The sequence below is a fragment of the Aythya marila genome (assembly GCF_965140915.1).
Source record: "Aythya marila genome assembly, chromosome: 2".
NCBI lineage: Eukaryota > Metazoa > Chordata > Aves > Anseriformes > Anatidae > Aythya > Aythya marila.
This window is the reverse complement of record NC_139043.1, coordinates 34065024-34083077: the sequence shown is the minus strand read 5'-3', so window position 1 is coordinate 34083077 and position 18054 is coordinate 34065024. Positions and strand designations below refer to the sequence as shown.

Here is an 18054-nt window from a genome sequence, read left to right as displayed (position 1 = left end):
GTCCTGCAACAAGTCAAGAGTCAAACATTACAGGGGTCATAACATTCCGACAACAATTTTTGTAGGAACTGTTCTCTGTTTAAGTCAAAGAATCATTTTAGATGCCCAGTTATGGTTAGATAATAGCTTGTTATACATACGGAAGACAGAATAAAACCAAACATGGTGCTTTTAATAAAATGTCAATGTCTGAAATGGCCACAAAAGAATTAAAACAAATGGAGAATATGGAAACAAAAGAAGAAAAGAGGTTGTTGCATTTTATAGCTAAAGAACTAATCTCAGAGGTATGCCACAATCTGTATTTTTTATATCCTCAAGTCGTGTCTATGCACTCTGGGGAAGTGCTAATGAAGACTACATTCAGATTGTAAGTGACAAGCATTTGACAGGTCTACGAAGATACCAGAAAAATCTGTTTATGCTTTTTATTGCTGCAGGAACCGAGAGCAATATGTATCAGAGATGTTCCAAGATACAGTAAATAAGCTAAATATATCGAAATATAGCTCTTCAAAGAACAGGATTGTGCAAAGGCATTTGCCCCTAGCTGAAAGTTAATTTCATTTTGATTAGAAACTTTAATGTTAACAGTAAGGCACTTATGAAAAACAAACTGTTTAAAGCATTTTTTGGTCTGCTTTCTCATCTCAATTAATCTTCTTAGCAACCTTTTGCCTTCCACAAATAAGATATTCTCCTTTTCATATTATCCAGTGACCCAGGCTTCAGCAGTGTGCTTCCAGTCTTCCACTACGAAACGCCACAAAGCAGACTTAGAAGAACATACAGCTAGAAGACCAACCGTGTCACTTGGGAAAGGCTTCCATGTAAGTTTTGTTAATGCAGAATTGCAGCTACAGTGAGCAAGTCAACACGTTTTGATTTTTTTGCAGAACTTTACACTTTCTATGCTTGATCATGCAAAAGCAAGAACTGGAGCACAGTGCGTTATTTACATTTAGGGGTTTTCATTTACTTGAGTAAGTGTTCAAAGAGAAGGGATGGAGGGTCAAGCAGAAATTAGTGCTTCTTTAAAAGTAAAATGTTTCAGCAGGAATAGCCAAGCAGATGGGCTTTGTCTGTCATGGCAATGTTTTGTTCCACAGACATAACCCGTACCTGTCTGCCTGTAGCTTGCTTTCCAGCAAAGGCATGGCTCTCACTAAGGTGGTAAACAGCTGTACTGGACTGTGTATTTAAGACCAAATATTTACAATTCTTTATTTTCTTTGTTTAGTAATATTTTTTTCGCCCTACAGGCTATGGATCTGATTAGTTTTGCAGGTAGTTAACCCAGAAGTAAGAAAACACAGATGGAGGGGGATTAGTTATTTAGAAAACTATATCCTAGATTACAAACAAGAACAGCAAGTGCTCAAAACTAACTGTTTTATAAGGACTATTTTAATATTTCTAATTGCACCAAGCCCCCCAAAGTTACCCACCAATCTATGTGTGTTTTCCCCTCACCCCTTGTTTTTATAACAAAAACAAACCAAAACCCCAAACCATCAAGGTACAGCTCAGGTATGAGTCCTGTACGTAATCTAGTAGTGTCAGACTAAAGGTTTAAACAATGCCTGGTTTGGTTTTCAAGAGAGGATTTCTCTCAGTGCTCCTAGGGAAGAAAAAGGCTTTGAAATTGCTGAAGTAAGCACTTAGTCCCTCCTGGTTCTCTGCTTGTCCTGCACTTCTCTCGATAGGTTTGTATTGTTTATATCTCCTGCAAGAGAAAGAATGTGTACAGTTAGTTGCTGGAAGACATTTAAACAAAGATCCACATGTAGCGTGCAACCAACACGTAAGAGAGTTAATCGTGTTCATAGCATATATTCTTTTTTCTCCTTCCCTCTTAAATCCCCCCCAAAATAATAAATAATATTAGTTAGCTGTGACTAAGGCCTGGTTAATGAGAAGGCTGTGTTGCACAGAGGAGTACTGGTGCTCCATGGAATTGTTTCTTTCTCGCCACTGGCTCTTAGGGCTGAGCACACTCTTGACTCAGGAGTCTCAGTGCAGTCTTAAAGTTTCATGAGAAATGTCCAAGCCAGAAATGCAGTAATACGTGCTTCTTTTAACCACTTTCCTGCAGCCCAGTATCCTTTTCCCAAACAATCTATCAATTTTTTAATGAAGTATTTTGACGATTAATTCTTAATCTGTCAGTCATTCACAAACAGTACTTGTAAGAGTTTTAATGCTAAATTAAATTTCTATTTGTTAGGTTTTAATGCATATGTAAATCACATCATGCAGCTTGAATTTGCTTACTGCTTACATGCAGTTTGCAGGCTGCCTTTTATTAATAATTTTTCTAATATTTACATGTTTTGTGATGATTTTGTGGTTTAAGGCAGTAATCTCATTTTCTTGAATATTTGCTAGAATATTTGAACAGCAATAAAAAAAAAGAAACAAAAATATAGCTAACACAAACTTAAGCTGTAGGTCTTATTAATTTAAAGTAATATTCTTGTCAGTTCCTTGAAATACTTTTAATCTTAGCCACTAGTAACTTACTTGTAAAGGACAAAAGCCCCAACAGAGGCAAACACTGCCAACAACCCAAGGAAGATGAAGACACCTTTTGTTGTTCCTGGGGATGATCCTAGAGTTCAGAAATAGTTTGATTAAATGTTAGCCTTATTGTTACAGTAAGATAGACTTTCTAAAGAAAATGTCATTTTAATTTGATTGATGTAAAGATTGAAGCACACTTAATACTTCTAATATTGGAATGCAAGCTAAGCATTGGAGGTCAGTGACTTTGGCAGGTGGTGGTGTTTTCACAGCCTGATCAGTTTAACTCTCAGTACCAGCAGGCTGTGACTTGGGCTTTGGTTTTGCATGAGCCATGCTCCAAAGACACAGTGGCCCTTCCAGCGTGGGAGGGAACTGAAGTGCTTGCTGGCATCCCACGAGGTGGTGCTAATTTGCTCCTTGCCAATCGCCTTGACCATTTGCACCAATAAGCTGTGATGTGAGAATCAACTTCTGCTTATTCTTAAGGGTGATAGCCAGGGAGAAAGGAAAAGGGAATAAAAATTGAGTTCCTTAAATATTCTGCATCTTTGTTTCAGCCCCACATGCTAAGATAGCAAAGCATGGCTGAGAACCTGATGAACCCAGGCTTGTTTGCCTTATTCAAGAGGTGAGGGCTCTGCTTTTTTAACATTCACAGTTCTGGGAAATTAACTTTGGGCTCTGCCTGTCATTGAGCTCTGCCTTCTGGTTTGTCATTAAGCATTTCACTCATATCTACTCCTAATTCACTGTATATGATGGAAGAAGGTGAATCATTACAAGTATGTTTTTTAAAATTTGCGTTAAATATCTTAATTTTGCAGTTCGCAGACTGTACTTTGACCTATTTATTGAGTTTGCTGAGATGGATACGCATTGTTGGTCCTCACATTATCAACAGTGTTTATACAGTGGAGTAATCTAGAAGTGCTTGTTGGTTTCCCTTTCCAGTGTATTAATTTATAGTTGATATCTATAAAATCAAGATATCAAGATATCTAAGCTGATATCTATAAAATCAAGATATCAAATCAGGATTTACCATTTATTTGTTACATGTGACTCATGCATTTTTCAGTTTGTTGATAAAATATTTGTGAAGGCTTGACCTCATTCCCAGTTTACACAGTATTTTTGCTGAGAGTGCAGAGATTTATTTTATTAATAAGATAGATCTTTGAATTAGTTTGCAAAGGAACACACATTGATGGGCCAGGTCTAAGTCATAGGACTGCAACCCTTTCAGCAGTTTTTGTGCAATGCCTGCATAACCCTGGCACAGTCCTTCTAAACTTCAAAAGACAGGTGTTCAGGTATTCTCAGGCACCAAATTATAGGATTTTCAGAAATTCATAAATACTTGCCTTCCCTTGAAATGAGTAGAAAATCATGGCTCATGGGAAATGGTTGGAAATGCCAGATGGGCTCCTATGGAAGGTGATTCATAACAGCAAACTTTCTTAGATCCTAATTCTGCTATGATTATAGCTGAAGCCCCAAAATACAACTTAGCTTTTCTTTCTAGAGGAAACCTCGGGAGACAGTCTTTTGGGGCTAAATTTAGTCTCTGTGAATAAAGTTTTGAAAAATCCTACTGCATGCTTATTTTCATCTTCAGGAGCCTAAATACATTTAGAGGTCAGGAATTGTGTCTTAGTCACCACGAACTGATTTAGGTACAGCTAATTTTATACCTAGATAAAATAAAAGCAGCCAAAAATACTGTGACAAATGCCTGCAAAGGGTCAGTTTCTTGGCCGATGTTAATTAAAGCATTCAGAAGAATCACTAAGACATTGTAGTGGGAGGTCAGAAGGGGAATGGGGTGGGAGCAGAGAGACAGCATGATCATTTGGGGTTCTACTTGAGACCAAGTTTAATACCTGGTTCTGTCAAAGAGTGCTTGGTTAATTATGAGCAAGACACAGTTACAGTCAGCTGAACAAAAGTAAACCTTCTGTTCTGAAATAGCTGCCCTGGGCACGCTTTGTAGTCAGTGAATGACACAGGCCTTTCCAGAATCTGATTCATCTTATCCCAAAGTAGAAATAGAAACCTGGTCAAGATCAATGGGCTACAGAGAAGGCTCAGGGCAGCTAGCTCAGCTGTAGGCTTTTATTCTAACTTTCAAGTGAACTGAATTCCGCTCTTAGTTTCTCCTGTTCCTCCATGTGCAGAGTAGACTGGCATGTCCCTCACCTACTTTTCTGTCCAATAGAAAAAATAAACTACAGCTTAAGAGCACTATATTTTGTGATGCTGAAGGGTTTGTGCTGTTGCTGTACTCTTTAGATTGTACACATAAATCAAATCAAGTTCTAACATCTAAGGTTTCCATAGGAAAGGAGTTATCTCTTACTGTTGTATGGACTCTCACATAAGATGGCACAACCTCAGCTGAGGCCTCCAGGCATGCTAAAACCCCTACAAGCCCTCCTGTGTTCTCCCCCCAGCAGCAAAATGACCACAAGGAGAAGCTGTTCAGACAACCCACATCAGCTCTGTGCAGACTCACCTCCGTTCACAGAAATCAGCGCGCTGGCAAGGGCTTGACTTGTGTCGTCCCCCAGGGTGATGTTTATGCAGTACGTCCCAGGTTCGTCAAAAGCTCTCCTTATGGTGAGTAAGCATTCATCGGTGATGACGACGGGGTCACATACCACACCCTGAGACACCTGGCACGTGGGGTCAGAAACTGCTGTGCAGACATCTGTGGGGAGACTGGGGTGGGAAGACAGAATGCATCACATCTGTCAAGTCCTATTAGGACAGCTTGGAGACACATTGCACCGATGCCCCAGTATTATGCTGGTGCCTGGTTACTCAAGTCAGTGATACTACAGTGATTTATGAACAAGGTATCAATATATTATCTGTACTTTATACATACCTCTATATTTTATATATACACACGTGGTGTAAAATACGTCTATAAAATTGTCTGCTTGTTTCCATATTTAGCATTTTATCGTGATCACAGAAAAAAATGCCTCAAATCAGCTTATGAAGTTTGTTACCTTTAATGCACATCATTATGAAAGGAATGAGGATTCTTATGTGTAATATCATGTGCTGACAAAGTGAACACTAACTTAAGAGAGGTTAATTGTTTTCTGGTTGTGTTGCCAAGACAATTCTTGTAGTTCTCAGTCCTCTCAACTCAAATGTTCTTCCAGAAGCCAGGGATATTAGTGCAACATTTTCCTCTCCAAGAAATTGCTTGGACACACCCATTTACTCTAAGTGTCAAAAAATCATGGCCAAAAAGAAATGGTTTCCTTCCAATTTCAGTAGACTGCTTCCAATTTCACAGTGAGTGCTGAAATCTCGTCTTTGCCAGGAAAATATAGAATTACTTCTCAGTGTCTAGTTCTCTTACTTTTACTTAGGCCGGCCATTTGTTCTGAATCCTAAGAGCCTGGCAATAACCTCTGTTGACATAGTTTACAAATGAGACTTGCATTATCTTTAGTTCCAGTCAAGAAATAGAAACACTGTGGTTCCCAGCTTTAGTTCATTCAGCTGCATCTAAGTGCAGAGAGTGTTCCAGCACCTAATTATTTTTAAAGAGGGAAGATGATTGACAATTTCATTTACACACTTACCTCCCTTGACAGGTAACAACAAAGTCAACCAGTGAATTTTCAGCTTGACTTTCTGTCATCTGGATGCTTGTCATCTGAATAATATTTACCTCAAGGATTCCCTCTGGAGAGGAAACAGATGTCAACTGTAGGACACATGACAAGCCTGTGTGTACAGAACCTCAAGTGTTTGGCTGATGCTCAGGTCAAGTCTTGTTTTCCATAACCTTCTCCCTCCCTCAGCACTCATTTTGAAGGGTTTGAAAGCTGTGAAATGTTCCAGTGCTTTCCCTGTGAGGTTGCTCCTTTCTGCTCCACTTTATTTTTCTTTTATAACTGGTTAGTTATTTGTATTACAAAATCACCTCCGCTTCCCATTAACCACAACTTCTGTGTGTGCCAAGGTCTACTCAACCTAATGTGACCCCTCAGGCCTGTATGTTTGGGGTGTGCCAGTTTCAGAAGCTGGTGATACAGAAAAGAATGATAGGTCTCATGTCCCCACCAGCCATTTCCCGGCCCAGGTGCCTGGAAACCCATGTCTAGAATAGGGGCAACCATCAGAAGGCATCGAGATCAAGGCTCAGACTCACATGTCTGAAACCAACGCACTGTAACCTCTGCTACTGACCTGATCTGGCAGAATGTATAGAAACCAAAGAAAGCCTGTTAGCTATGTGCACAATAATCTTTAAAAATGTCAGCTATCCAAGAGAAGGATCTTACTGTGGGTCTCACTAATCTAATAAAAGCGTGGCTTCAATAAACACCATCTTTACCATACGTTTAGTACATTATTAGCCCCATTTTGCTCCAAGCATTGACTCATGTCCTTACCTACAATGGAGAGACCAGCTGTATAGTATCCATTTCTGTAAATATGGCAACCTCCATCAGGATTGTCTTCCATTGTCTCAGCAGCAGCAGAATAGGTTGAATTAGAAGGTGCTTCAGAGATGAAGGAAGAAAAATAGCTTTACAATGAGTTCTGCTTACAAGTATTCTGAACATGGCTATATCCTTCAACTGCATTCATGTCATACGTCATGGATTATCTTGCTTTACAGTTATGCAGTAATATATTTATCTGTATGGGATCATTGTAAGAGAACACATGTGGTGAGCTGTTCTGTAGAACCCTGGAGTGGCCTAGATAGTTTCTGTGCTAGTTGCCTGTCTCTGTGAAGTAAAAGTGAGACTGCAAGGTTTGGTATAATTAAACACTTCTTTAAAACTCCCTCATCAATAGTAGAATAAATCCAAAGGCCAATAAGAGCTTTAAAATGCTCTCTTTAAAAGTAGGTATTTTTCCATTGCTCTACATTAGAGCTAGTAGGGAAGTAGTGAAAATTCTGTCTTTCATTTTTCATTCTCACTTACCATTTCATTAAAAAAAATAAAATCCTGACATTTGAAAAATATAGTCAGATTTACAATTTAATAGTGGTACTGTTCTAACTACCCAGCCTTAAACTGCAGTCCTTTTGCAAACCTTAATAAAACTTTGAGATAATAAACCAATACTGAATATAATGAATGTTATTCTGAAATGCAGTAGTGCATAAATGTAAAGTGGAAGAGCCATTCTGGGTTAATGCCATCTGAAAATCCCATATTTTTAAATATGAGTGCATTTTTTCTAGTTCAATTCAATCTCATTTAATTTGGGTTGGAAGTTAACGCAACCTAGAAAGGAACAGGCTATAAGAGTGTTCTGAAATACCTCTTCCTCACTTAAAATTTGCGTCTTACCTCAGAATATGCCTCTGAGTAGGCAAGAGTGAAACCACTTGATCTGGCAAAGCCAGGGTAAAAAAACAAATGTGTATATGCTGAGTCCATCTGAACACCTATTTGTGCTGTCACTGTGGTGGTATAGCTAGATTTAGTGCAATCGATAATTAGGTTTTTAAATGTGTAAATGATGTCTGTGTTTATTGATTCTGTCTTTAAACCAATTTACAGACTGTTTACAGAGCTACACAGAGCTCGTAATATCACTGCTGATTGACAAGCTCTTACCTGCTGAGGTGGGCAGTGGTGGCGTAGGTGTTACTGGCCTGCAAGGTACAGGTATAATAGCTTGGACAGTTAAATTCAGAGTGAAGTTTCCTTGCAGAGCATAGGTGTGAGGTGTGGTGGCACCGCTTGCTACAAATAAGCCGCTTCCATCTCCAAAGTTCCACTTGTAGGAAATGGCAGAATTATTTAGGTAGTAGCTGGGATCATGGATCTTCACATCAAATATGATTGGCGAGTCTTTGATAAAAATGGAGTCTGAGATGTTGCGGTCATGTTTTTGGTACATACTCACAAATATTGGAATTTTTTCTGCCAGGAAAGAAAAAAAAAGGAAGAAAATAAATAAACCATGTATATCTGGCTGCAAGCAACAAACAGCTCCAAAGCTTCTGAACAGCAAGAGTCAGAATGTGAGACATTAATTTTTTTTATATGGGTTTCCACTTTAGTTTGATTTACCGATCTGACAAGTTAATGTTAGTGGGAAACAGGTACCCAGAAAAGTACAGGAACAAATAAGGAATCACAGGCATCTGTGGAAACCATGTTTCCTCTAGTAAATCATGCTTCATCACAAAGTAGAGTTGTCACAACTGAGACAGGTACAAACATAAATTACATTATTCAAGGCAATTTACCAGATATTTCACATTTGTATTAAGAACCTTTCTCAGCCTTCTTTTCATGCCAGATGATGTTTGTGCTGAATTCTTATAACACCTAACCAACAAATACCCCCAGTATTTTATCAGTTTATTTCAGCACACTCACCTGTTACAACATAAATGGCACTTGCTCTTGCAATTGGAATGTATGTTGAGTGCCCTCTCCTGTAAATGGATACTCCCATTACGTGTTTGCCAAGAGTGATATTTGCTGTGTTGACTGAAAAAATCACTGAAGATCGTCCAATTGTTTCATAGTACTGACCTGAAACAGAACACGAACTTGTAATATGTTTTCTCCTTAAGGCCAGCTACGAAAAATCGTTTCTGAGGACCTATATCTTTGTGAATCTTAGATCGTCTAAATCAAAATGTACAGTTCAGAATTGTCTTTCAGTTATCTGGTAAGTGTTTTTAGAGCACTTTTTCAATGTGTTTACTCCCATTATTTCTCTGTTTGTTTTTTTTTTTTTTTTTTTTTTGTTGTTGTTTGTTTTTTTAAAGGTGTCAGATGTCCCAGATTTCACTGATCTAAGAAAGGACATTTGCCAAGGCATCTTCATCTTTCCAAACAAATTGTGTTATGTTATTAGGATTATGTAGTGGATGGTATTACCTCTTAGGCATTTTAAGTCATCTTGTGTTTGTTAGCCTTCAGTGTAGCAAAAAGATATAATGCCTCTTGCTTTGTACCCCAGAATCCTTTGCATACATTTATTAATTTTTCTTCATGTCAGCAGATTGAGATAGGTATCACCTCTATGTAAAATTAGGGACATTATTACTTACACTGATACTAATGGTATTGCTGATTTTCTCAACCTAAATCGGGATACTAAGATTCAGTATGTAGCCAATGTCAGGAATAGCTCAACTATTACATACTCACAGCTGGAAAATCAGCATCTGTGACCAGAACAGTATGACATGGTCAATGACAATTTTCACCTTCTTGCCAGAGTCAAGATGTGCTGTACCATTAAACTGATCTGAACATATACAGTTCTGTGTTCTCTGTTAAATTTAAGAATCTGAAATGGCAGTGACTGGTCAGTAAGTCATCTGACTGACCTGCCTAGACCCTCTGTTTTCCTAGGAAAGTCTCTTGAGTACTATGGAAAGGAAATTATTTTTCTTCGGTGGTAGTTCTGTGAATGCAGACTTGAAGATCTGGTAATACATGTTTTCCAAATCTAGCAGAAGATAATAGAACAATTGGTGGCCTCCCTGGAAAGTGGGGAATGAATTCAGAGTCTCCACTAAAGAAGTGTGGAATCTTGTTAAGGACTTTTAATGAAAGATACTGGTAAAATGAGTTGATGTACAGAATGAATGTAAGCTTCGCAGCATCAGCCACACAGGTATGTTGCAGTACTAACCGAATGTATGGAACAAGTAGACAAAGTTCCTTCTTCTCCAGCCAGGATTATGAGGGAAAGATCTCCCATCTGGGAACACATTATGGCTGTGGTTGCCTGTGCAGTTTTCCCAGCCACAGCTGTCAATCCATTCGGTCCAGTTGTAGACATACTGATCCTGGGAAGCTGGGGAATCTAAATGTAGAAACAGGACATGTTCCTGGTCAACTGAGAATTGTGCAGTAAATGAGGAAACAGGAGGCAAACACCCCAGGTTACAGCAAAGTTTCTGCACTTAAGCAGCAGGGTAAGTGGGATATTTTTAGACTGAAATTCAGTTCTTGCAAGATTGTCCTTTGTTTTTGTTTTGTTAGTTTTTGTTTTTAGTGTAAACACCACATTTTTCTTGCTTGGAACTGTTTTGTTTAGAGGATTAAAAAATTAGTATAATAGGCCAGACACAATTTAAGTTGCTTGTCCAAAAATTTCTGTCAACTGCACGCAATTCTAGTGTTTCACTGAAGCTAGTGAATTTGCCCCAGCATTTGGCAAGCAGAATTTTAAATGTTGAGTAGAAATGGCAGCCATGGAAACACTGTGAGGAAGTGACTTATTTTGTTTTGTCAAAATAATTTTCTATGGCACCTTTAAATAACTTAGACATGAATTTCAGTTCCTCTCTGAATAATGAAAAGACAGTTTCCTTCCTCAAACTGCACAACAGACATTAAGTAGAAAATGGTTATCAACAGTTAACAAAGCATTAGATGGTGATAAAGTAGAACATAGGCTGAAAAAAACGTTGATATGCCTTGAAATGAAAATTACTGGCAGCTTCAAACATTGAAGTCATTATGTTTTTGTTTTTGTTTTTGTTTTTTCCTCATGGAACATATAAATAAGATAAAAAAGGTGATTCTCTGATGAAGAGATTGCTTGTTTTTTAAATTCTTTATTTATTTTTCTTCTTGTTTCCAATTCTTAAAATGGGGGAATGTGAGACTTACACTTTCTTGTGAGTTTTTCAAGATACAAAAGATTGTTAGTGAGTTCTACAGTATGTAATTAAAAAAAAAAAAAAAAAAAAAAGCAACAACAGCTCAATTTTATAAATGGACAGTTTTGCAAATTTTGACAAAAACAGTGTGACTGAGAGATCAGTTGAACCTGTACTCTCCCCGGGACTGTTCAACCTTGTGATTGAGCTGAAAAGCAGCACCAGTTTTGTTAGGAAGCCAAATTAAAGCCAATTAAAGTATTTTGGGAAGCCATTTTTATACTCAAGACAAATCTCCTTAAATTACTTGGTCATTATATGTAACAGGTGCAGAATGCTAAAAATACTACAGTGATCTTCTGAGGAAGGAAAAAGGTACGACCCAGGCTAGACACTAGTGTAGTTATCAGTTAAAAGCACCGTGACTGTTCACGATTTCAAAGATTTATGGTGCTTTCACACCAGTACAGTAGTGAGACGCATGGTACAGTGCATGCAGATTGCCATTACTTACCCGGGGTACAGTTTCTCTGGTAGATAATGTTGCCATCGTTATCTTCCTCCTGGCACTTGGGAAACTGGAGAGTCACAACAAAGGTCACATTGGATCCTACCAGTGCTGGGCTATCAGTGACCAGTTTGGCTGTCACTCTTCCTCCTGTAAAAAACAAAATTGGTCTTCACAGCATTAATGGATGCATCAGAGCAGCAGCTACCTTCAGCTGTGCACCCTTTACCTTAGGAATGCTTTGTTTATTCCTCCTTTATTTCCAAGGGAATTTCTGCTCCTCACTCATTTGTGCTCTCATCAAAGTCCCAGTTTAGGACAATGGGGATTCTTCATTTTCGCCCACGTAACTTACTGATCTGTCATTCATTTCCTTCTTAGAGCTAAGAATGAGCTTTTTACCATGGAGTTGATAGATTCCAAAGGAAAATATTTTTATTTCTCCCCAGCTGTTAGACCTCAGCTCAGAGCAGATGATAATAAACAGGCTCTACATAGAAGTTGTTAACCTGAAGCCCACAGTACCCTGTAACTTCTACTGAGGTAGAAGTTGAAGCTGCATATCCTGTAGGGCATGCTTCAAAGAAAGGGTTATCCTAGAGCCCTGGCCATCAATACATCTTAATAAGTATTCATGTCTGAGGCTATGAGCTATGGGAAAGCATTTACTGTAACAACTCACTATTCTGCTGCTTCAGACAGCGTTCCGGTAATGGCATCAATCCCAATTGTCTCTACTTTGCTCTTGCTTGCAGCAGCTGAGAACATTGCACTTATGAAAAATGCACTGCAGCACCCGCACTCTTCAGTGGAGTGGATTTTATGGCCAATTTTCTCAGTGAACTGCATATGTGCAATTACCTTTCCAGCAGTCCTTCCACCTGGGATCATCTTCCTCCCAGACAGGATAAAGGTTTTCATTCCAGTTATTTTGATCGCTAGACCAGCCTTGTACCTGCTTGTAGGATGCAACAGGAGGAGTTCTTCCATTGCTCAGCACATCTTGAAACCCTGGATAGAAAAGCAAACATGCAATGGGCTACTATGTTCCCTCCTGCCCTCTAAAGCATTGTGCCCGTGCTGAACAGCTGTCTCATTGTGGCTGTATTTTTGTGCTGCTTAGAAAACTCTTTGCCAGTGGAATGTTACAGAATTTTGTCACTGCAGCTCTGGACATTTAAATCAGCTACAACCAGCACAAAGACAATTCTGCCACTGACAGCCTGACATTTTTCTGCTTGCACTATTGCAGGCTCCCCAGAGGAAGAATGCAAAGTTTTACAACATTTTGACCATATCAGAGCAATTGTTCTTATGAATGGAGATAACCATGCAACAGTCAGGCCAGTTGTAAAGAGGCTGCTTGACTGCTGTTGCTGACTGCTTTGTGCTTGACTGGTAATAAATCTGTGACTGAAAGGGTAGCAGGCTAAATTCCCTATGTGTCTGGGTTGTGCTCTACTGGAAGTTATGCTAGGAATGAATTTTGACCCAGTGAGGCTTTTCTGGTGAGCTGGCTCGTGGTTTGGGTGGGAGGGGTGGAACCAATCGTAACAGAAGCTGGCATTTCCAGAAAAGGAAATTCAGAGCTGAGTAGTAAATTCAATGTGTTTGTAATATAACAACAAAAACATATTAGCTCCACGCCTATTACTTTAAAATGGCTCAGATTAAATAACTTTAATAACCTCTTTCTTCTCATATTACTACAAATGATGGACTCAAACTTTTCCCAGGCCTTCGAGGATCCCTCTTTCTCTCACAAAGTACTCGCACAATGGGAAGCAAAATAAATATCCAAGTAACCTGTAGGAACATGTCAGACACTGGAGGATGCCACAGAAGCATGTTCATAAGCCGGCTGACAGGCAGAGTTCCATTAAAGCCTGGAGGCTTTAAACAACCCTGTCATGTTAATCAGGTAACTGCTGGGTGTGCCATTCTGTCACAAGATCAAGGGAGTTAGGATTTCTGCTTCTCGTGGCTTTTAAAGTTACCAGATGCTGGATGCTTCTGAGATTTATACCCAAGTGCAGCGAAGAGCTGGTTGATTTCAAGGAAAATGCAGAGACTTATAAAGAAGGACAGAAATGGCCCTGCGTGGTGTTACAAAACCAAGTGTGTTGGAGTTTCTCCCACTTTTGGAAAAGGTGCAGAGCAGGTGCAGCCAGTCTAAGCACGGTCTTTATGGGCATGTGACTCCTAATTTTACTGCAAGAAAGAGCCAGAGAAACGGCACTGAAGAAGAGGCAGGAGCTGTTTTCTCTTGGCATTTTACCACCCAGAGAAATTTCAGCTGGGCAGGACTTCCCTTGGCCAGTCCCATCTCAGTGGTCACTCTGAAGTGATGCTGGTAGCTTTCTCCCTAGTCTCTTGAGGTTTGAGGACTGATAGATCAGAGGAAAAGGGCAAATTTTAGAGATTTTATGAGACATAATCTCCCATACTGTTTTGCCCTACAGGAACTCCTCACAGCCTCACTTAGACCACTTGGATCAAGACTTTCCTGAAGAGTTAATATATTTTGATGTGAGCAGAGCATAACATCATGACTGGTATTTACTCAGTGGCCTGTATCACATGCTCTATTATTTTCAGTCTTGGTCAGAAGCAGAGTTGGGTAATACTGTCCTTCAGAAACTTTTCTCAGGGGAAAAAAAACAACAGATTAGAGACTATAAAATATTTCACAAAGGCTTATCAAGCTTAATTGCATTTTATGTCAAGAAATTAATTTCATCTTATTTGAAAGTAAGTAGTCAGGGATTTTTTTCCTAGTTTTTCCCATTCTCTTTGATTTTATTGAAAAATTATGTAAAGATTACGATGTTTTGATTTTGCCAGTTCAAAACATTTCAATCATTGTTTTTTTCTCCCAAGTATTCATTTCATCAAAAAGAGATGGAACACTTTTAACTTTATAAATGCTTTTAATTTTGAATTTTGAATAACAATTTTTGAATTCAGAAGTCATTTTTTTTGGTCCAGCTTTACTAATAACTGTGGTCACTGCTTCTAAATCACAAGCTCCTTAGGCATTTCTGTGCCTCCCTGATGTGCTTTGTGTATTTCAATCAAATATAAAACATTTCACAAGCTTCAGGACTAGACAAAGGCATTTTTAAGATGAGCAAATACTTTAGCTCTAGTTTTTCTAACACATGGAACTGAAGATTTTCCATTGCTAAATCTAAAGTAATGCATTTATTCTTCAACAACAACAACAAAAAAATAAAAAACACACACACACACAAAAAAAACAAACACAACCAACCTAAAGAAAATCCAGCCCAAAGCACTCAAGAACAGATGTTGGTCATAATATAAAATTAGAGCGATTCAGTTCAAAATAGACAGTAATAAAACTATCTAAGGAAATGATTTCTATAATAGTTTCGGTGAGGTGATCATAGGAGAAAAGATCTTAACTTCAATAGACTTTCTTCTTTCTCATTCTGGTTTTCATTTTGGTGAAAAATACAGAAAAGTCAAGAAGTTCAGCATTTCCTGTGATAGTGTGTTAGCCATGATAGGGAGAAAGTGAATGTTAGAATAGCAATAAAAAGATGACATAGTTAAAGAGCAGAATGGGAAAAGGCTGATGTTATGGCTAAGCTAAGAACACAGAAAATAATGTAACCTTACCAAAGTTGCATGTAGGAACATAATAAAGCAGGACAGAAGAGATTTTGAGAAACAACTTGCAAAAACATAAAACCTACTAATTAATCTTTTAAAATACAAAAGTAGTAGAAAGCTTGCCAGTAAGTCTGTAGGGCCAATAGATGAAATAGATACAGAAGAAGCATTCAAGGAAGAAAAAGCAATGGCACAAAAATAATATACATTAGTTTACATTTTCATTCACAAAGGAGGAGCCTGAGAGACTTCTGTGCCAGAGTTTTTCTTTACGATGATGGAGAATCTCTCTCAAAATGAAGTGTTGGCACAAAAGAAGAATTATAGAAGAAATTAACAAACAAAAGAGTTGTGTAGCTCAGGTGGCTCAAAAGGTGTGGAAGTTATTCAAGAGTGAAGTAAATGAGCTGCTAACCACAGCATGTAAAGTCTTGCTTAAAACTGCTTCAGTGGCTGTGAAACAAAAGTTGGCAACTGTGATGACAGTTTTTAAAAACATTTCCAGGGAAGATTTAGAGGATTACAGAAAGTGTGATACTCAAATTGGACAAGCTGGTAGAAACAGCAGTGAAGACCAGAATTAGCAGATACAGGGGATTAATATGATTTTCTGTAAAAGGAGTGCGTTCCTCACAAATATATTCAAGTTTTGCTGAGGGAGCCAGAGAGCGCATAACCTCTTGGTTACAGTCTGCCTGAGTTCCAGGCAGCATTGGTGAGGCACTTTGCTAAAGACGCATAAAGGAGCTAAGTTACCATGGGACAAAAAGGATTTCACATGAGTAAATGATTGCTTAGGATGTTTGAAAGCTGTGAGCAAGCGGCTAGTTTCCACCATTGTTGAAATAATTTTAAATGTTAATGATCTGGAAAACAGGTAACCAGTGAAGTTCTGTACTCTGCCAAAGACAGCATGATAAAGTAGTAGAGAGGAGGACTGGATGAGACTCAATGACTCAACAACATGAAATTCAGCATGGTTAAATGTAACTTTAGGTAAAGTTAAAGAATGAGAGGCTCTAAACTAGCTATTGCCACTCAGAAATGAGATCTTGTAGCTTTACAGTTTTGAATGCAGTGCTCGGGAATAGTTGAAAACCTAGGAAAAGGTTAGAGAATGGAGATCAAAATGTCTTTACAGCATTGTATAACTCCATGTGTGCTTGTGTCTTGAATACTGTATGCTGCTCTGTTCTCTGCAGCTCAAGCAGGATGTAAAAGAGCTAAAAAAATACAGAGAAAGGTGGCAAGGATGCTGTAAAGGGATGGAATCGTTTCCGTATGAGGAACAGCTAAATAGACGATGTCTTGAGCCTACAAAAGAAGTGACAGAGGAGAATATAAAAACAGAATCAAGAACAGCATGGTGAAAGAAGCAATTTTTCAGTTTCTGAAAGCACAAAAGTTAAGGACAATCAAATGAAACCAGCAGGTTATAGGTTCTAAGCACACACACACTAAAGAAAAAAAAAAAGATATTTCTTCATGCAAGGCACAGTTAAGCTGTGAAATTTCTTGTTGGCAGGATGTTGTGTGTGCTCAAAATTTACATGGGCTACCGCCAAAACCCGAGTGCACAAACTGGCAGAAGAGAAGTCCAGTAAAAAACTGTTAAATACAATGGCTCTACATCTGACCGAGGAAGTTCTGGTGCTATAAATCAGTGGAGGCTGGAGAAGTATCCTTGGTAAATGCCATTGTACACTTGTCCAGTTCTACATCTATGACTGTTCCCCACTGGAGGCAGGTGCAAGGCTAGCGGTATGCGCAGCCTCAGCTCTTTCTTCAGTTTCTTTCTCTCAGATGCTGGAACTTGACCCTAAATTCCCATTTCTGGGTTCCTAGCACTAAGCTCAGTGAGCCAGCATAAGACTGTAAACCAAGCTGGAGTCTGGGAAGAAGACCAGGACCAGCCCAGTGCCCGTCCACCGCAGCTGGAAGGTCCAGCTCCTTGACTGGGCTCCTTGAGGTTCAGGATGCAGAGGTTTGGTGGCTTCTTCCAGACACAGCTGAGCAGACTATGAGAAATCCACACTGCCTCTGCCTTTTTGGCCAGGTTTGAACTGGGGAAATATTGTTAGGAATTGAGGAAATGAACCCCAAAGCTCCAGTCAACTGTCTATCTGCCAGGAGACAACCGGACAGCTCTTGGCATCTTCCTACAGCCAGTACAGCTACGGGAACCACCACACCTGCAAGGAGCGGCAGGTTTTACAGCACAGTCTCAGGACAGGAGAGAGGAAAGGGATGAAGGACTCACGCGTGGCAGCAGCACATAGCACCACTTTGGCCAGGAGCAGGAATCCGAGGTGGCAGCAGCCCCCGCTCATGGTGTGAGGGATCGTACGTCGGGTCGGCGCGCACGGAGGAGCAGAGGGTGCCCAGCTCCTGCACTCAGCAACTCCGTCGGTCTCCGCTGAGAAGTGAGAATAAAGTTTCTCCGCTGCGCAGCTCTCCAATTAAATGAAGGGCCCCGGGACTCATCATGTGATGGAATTAAGCAGAGATGCATGATTTTGTCTTCAGCTTCTTTCGGCTCATGTGCTTATGACTCACTCCTTTTGCTTTCAGCATTCCCTGGGATTTCTGAGAGACCTGTTTAGAGCCACGCCATTTACCTTGCAGGCATTTTTATACTAGTTTTATAGTATGATCAATTTTGGTGCTTAATTTGTTTTTAAATTAGGAACATTCATTTCCAGAAATCCAAATTAACTCTCACCCTAGCCTGATTTGCTAGTGTTACTGCAACAGC

At 39.3% G+C, this 18054-nt stretch overlaps 1 protein-coding gene across 1 annotated transcript; it reads right to left on the bottom strand.

The window, feature by feature from the left end:
* Positions 1-476: 476 nt before the first annotated feature.
* Positions 477-17681, bottom strand: GPNMB (glycoprotein nmb). Its single transcript, XM_082752793.1, has 11 exons — positions 17560-17681; positions 12522-12671; positions 11667-11810; positions 10177-10350; positions 8904-9062; positions 8133-8441; positions 6948-7058; positions 6132-6234; positions 5042-5247; positions 2524-2611; positions 477-1726 (listed from the first exon to the last, which is right to left on the bottom strand). Exons 1-11 carry the CDS (start codon positions 17627-17629, stop codon positions 1573-1575), a joined length of 1668 nt encoding a protein of 555 aa, XP_082608919.1. The 5' UTR covers positions 17630-17681; the 3' UTR covers positions 477-1572.
* Between the last annotated feature and the right edge of the window lie 373 nt (positions 17682-18054).

Bases quoted from the DNA above. Each gene is read 5' to 3' on its own strand.
- GPNMB (XM_082752793.1), bottom strand. From the start codon at position 17,629: ATGAGCGGGGGCTGCTGCCACCTCGGATTCCTGCTCCTGGCCAAAGTG. The intron at 7,059-8,132 runs GTAAGAGCTTGT...TCATCTCTGAAG, and splicing joins ACCACTGCCCACCTCAGCAG to CACCTTCTAATTCAACCTAT. The intron at 6,235-6,947 runs GTAAGGACATGA...TTTCCTCTCCAG, and splicing joins AGCTGGTCTCTCCATTGTAG to AGGGAATCCTTGAGGTAAAT.